The 3,499-nt window shown below is 63.0% G+C and overlaps 1 protein-coding gene across 2 annotated transcripts; it reads left to right on the top strand.

Annotated features, from left to right (window-relative positions):
• Positions 1–431: 431 nt before the first annotated feature.
• On the top strand, positions 432–2,317 carry LOC121345418 (interleukin 18 binding protein). Of its 2 annotated transcripts, none has more exons than XM_041422282.1 (5): positions 432–735; positions 1,068–1,130; positions 1,317–1,382; positions 1,621–1,750; positions 1,860–2,317. In XM_041422282.1, the coding sequence occupies exons 1-5, from the start codon at positions 447–449 to the stop codon at positions 2,044–2,046; spliced, it is 735 nt and encodes a 244-aa protein (XP_041278216.1). In that variant the 5' UTR covers positions 432–446; the 3' UTR covers positions 2,047–2,317. The 2 variants fall into 2 exon arrangements, with proteins under 2 accessions (XP_041278216.1, XP_041278215.1); XM_041422281.1 differs by having other exon boundaries at positions 683–816.
• Positions 2,318–3,499: the final 1,182 nt, after the last annotated feature.

Below are 3,499 nucleotides of genomic sequence, written 5' to 3'. Positions count from 1 at the left end.
TTGATGCTGCTGGGAAGTGGGGTGTGGGGCCTGGCCCCCGGTTTTGTAACCAGTGGGTTGTCGGAACCACATCTGCTGTCAAGGGTCTGGCTCTGGGGGTGGGGGACTGCTGTGGGACACAGGAGATGGCTTCTTGCAGCCAAGAACGAAAGCCCTGGGGGTTTCTATCTGCTAAGCTGTTGTCCTCCCCCAGCTGAGACACCCACGGACCAACACCCAGGCTCTCCCAGACACTGTCATACTCAGTCTCCTGGGGGCTTCACCCACCTTCCTCCTGTGCGGACCCTGCCTCATCCCTGATCCCAAAGCATCGGGGAACAAACCAGCATGTTCAGAATCCTGTGATACTCAGCCAGTGCCCCATGTGCTGGACACTGGGTGGGCCCAGCTGGGCCTTACATCCCTGTCGAGCCCACGGCTGTTCTCCCAGGGGTGGGGGGAGGGTCATGGGATGCCGATCTTGGGAGTGCCTGAGGGATGTGTATCCCCGCGTGCAGGCCGCACAGAGCACAGGGGGCACAAGGCATGTTCATGGGGCTCGGGAACAGGGCGGCGCACGACCCATCGACACGCGTCCAGGAGAGGGTCTCCGTGCGGCCGTGTCGCGCCACGTCGCCGGGGCGGGGCCGGGGCCGGTTCCCGTGAGTCACGGCGCTGCCTCTCGCCCCTCCCCGCGCCGCCTCATAAAGCGCCGCGGAGCCGAGCGCCGCCGCCCGCGGCTGAGGCACGGACTCCGTATGTACCGGAGCGGTGGGCGGACAGCCTTGGGGGGCACCAGCCACGACTTGAGTGACCCCGGGAGGAGGATGCTGGGGGGTACGGGATATCACAGACTCCGGGGGTGCTGGACGGATACAAGGGTTACGGGATCGTCGACTTGGGGAGTCCTGGCGGGAGCATGCTGAGGTTACCATGCCAGCTGGGAGGATGCTGAGGATGGGACCATGCCAGCTGGGAGGATGCTGAGGATGGGACCATGCCAGGCTCAGGGAATGCCGGGGAAACCATCCCAAGCTCATGGGGAGCATCCCTGTGTGCCCAGCACTGAGCTCCATTTTTGTCTGCAGAGCCCCTGGGAAGCCCTGCCAGGATCCTTCTGCTCTGCTGGGGCCTGGCTGCTTGCTGCACAGGTGAGTGGGGGGCTGGGGAGCCTAAGGTCAACCCCGGGCTCTGTGCCACTCAAAGGCCTCTTCAGGGGTCTGGGGATGAGCAGAGCCTCTGTCCCTTTGTGGGACCCTGCCTCCTCACCCACTACAAAAATGTGGGGTCTCAGGGTCACTCTCAACCTCCCACCTCACCCCTTGCTGCTCCCCCAGGTGCCATGTCCTTGCAGCCGCCCAGCATCACCACCCTGCGGATGCCAGCAGAGCTTCCTCACCCAGGTGAGAGACCCTCAGGGCCATGGCAGGGCCTAAGAGTGAGGAGGCTGCAGTGGGGTTCAGCTTCTATGCCAGCCTCCAGCAGACAAAAGGCAAATCTTCCACCCACAGCCAAGATTTTGGGGTGCAGATGAGGTGGGGGAATATTCTGATTAGTTAGGGAGGGGGGGCTTTGCCTGTGCCTGGAGGGCACTGGGGATCCTTGCAGCTGCCCTGACCTTCATGTGCCCTCCGGCTGCAGGGGAGAGTGTGACTGTGTCATGTGAAGCGTTGAGTGAGCTTCCAGAGTCGACACTGCTCTACTGGCTGGAAAACGGCTTCTTCGTGGAGAGCCTGCACCCGGACGGGGCTGTGCGTGAGGGGACAGTGCAGTGAGTATGGGGACAGGGGGCAGTGACAGCGGGGCAGCCCAGGCTGGGACAAGGCCCCTGGGTCTGCCCATCTGGAGTGGGCACTGATTGGTCCCCGCTGGGTTCACAGAGAGGAGCTGCAGGGCTCGGGGTGGGCCCTGCACCGTGACCTGCACTTCAGCTCTTTCAACAGCCAGCACCTGCACACCAACTTCACCTGCGTGGTGCTCAGTCCCCTCGGTGTCGACACCAGGGAGGTGCGATGGCCGTCCCAAGCACTGGCCCCTGTCACTGGGAAGAGTGGGGGCCTGGGCTGAGATGGGGGAGCAACTCCCACGCTGGGTGAGCACCCTGCAGTGCAGCTCCCTGCTCTGACAGCTGCACACTACTGCATGCACGTGTGATACCTCCAGGGAGGCCTGTCTCTCTGACCTGCTTTGGGGACTGCATGGCCCCACATGTGCTGGCCCCACTGTGAGTGGGGCTCCTGGTGCCCCAAGCTAAGTCAGGAGCACTGCCTGGGTTGGAACCAGCTCTGCCCATAGCTGGCTCTGGGACCCCAGGGTTTATTAAAGTACATCAAGGCTGCCCAGTGTCACCTGCATCCTGGGGGTGGTGCTGCCCAGGGGTGTAGAGGGCACCTGTGGGATGAGGAGGGAGGGAGAGGAGGTAGCCCTGGTGCCTGTGAAGGGCAGGATCCATTCCTCACCCCCTTCCTGCCTGGTGAAGGGCTAGAGAGCCACAGTCAGTCCCAGTTCTGCCCAGGGAATACCTGGCACAATGGCTGTGCCCTGCCCTGGAGGAGAGGGTGGGTGCAGAAGCCCTGGGTTGCAGGCACTGTGGAAGATGGGGCCATCACATCCCACTCTGCACCTGGGGGGGTTGGGGCTGTTCCTCAGCATGGCATTGCTGAGTCCCATCTGCTGCTCCATGGGGCAGCCCCCGTAACCATCCTGTGCTGGCAGGGCCCCTGCTCTTGTGTCCCAGCCCCATTGCTCCCTCAAGTGCTTGTGGGGACTGCGACCCCCCTGGGCTGTGGGACTGGCTGGGGAACAGATCCTGAGCCTCTTGAGCAGCCCCTGGACTATGGGCATCACACTTCAGGATGCTCAGAATGTGGGAAGGATAGGGATGGGGGGATGGAGAAGCCTTCAGATGCAGCCCCCATGAGCTGCCCTCAGCCCAGGGAGCCACAGGAGCCCCCTGGGGACACCCCAGTCCTACAGTGACTCTTAGGAGCCAGGGAAAGGCAAGCAGTGGAGCAGCCACCTGGGCAGGGATCTGCCCAAGGCAGCCCTGCTGCACCCCGTAGTCTGGTTAATTCCAGCCTCCATCCCCTCTCACAGACCCCACACACAGCTGCATCCTGACACCACAGCTGCCACTCAGCAAAGGGCCCTGCCAGGCTCAGCCAGTGTCCTGGGGACAGTGGCACTATGGCTACGCTGAGCTGGGCACAGATACCTGCCATGCAGGACCCTGTGTGGTGGTCCTGTGTCCCCCATCGTGTCCTACTCTCCCTGGGATGCTGGTGGCTCCATCCCCAACCCCTTCTCCTTGCCTTCAGTGTGATGGCAGTAGCACACTCCTCACTGCACAGCATGGCACCCACCCCTGCCATGCCGTGCCATCTCGTGCCATGCTGTGTTGTGCTGTGCCATGCTCTGTCACACTTTGCTGCCCACAGACCCCACTGCAAACCACAGGTCAGAGCAGCTCGGAGATGCACAAAGCCCTGTGCCCATGGCACGCCCCCCGCCATGACCAAGA

Source organism: Onychostruthus taczanowskii, unplaced genomic scaffold (genome assembly GCF_017590055.1).
Source record: "Onychostruthus taczanowskii isolate IOZ18803 unplaced genomic scaffold, ASM1759005v1 scaffold73, whole genome shotgun sequence".
In the NCBI taxonomy this organism is placed as follows: Eukaryota; Metazoa; Chordata; class Aves; order Passeriformes; family Passeridae; genus Onychostruthus; species Onychostruthus taczanowskii.
The sequence above is the reverse complement of the archived record's forward strand: the minus strand, read 5'-3'. Positions and strand labels throughout refer to the sequence as shown.

Coding starts and splice junctions, on each gene's coding strand:
- LOC121345418 (XM_041422282.1), top strand. CDS start 447: ATGGGATGCCGATCTTGGGAGTGCCTGAGGGATGTGTATCCCCGCGTG. Junction 1,131..1,316: donor CCTGGCTGCTTGCTGCACAG/GTGAGTGGGGGG, acceptor CTGCTCCCCCAG/GTGCCATGTCCTTGCAGCCG. Junction 1,751..1,859: donor GTGCGTGAGGGGACAGTGCA/GTGAGTATGGGG, acceptor CTGGGTTCACAG/AGAGGAGCTGCAGGGCTCGG.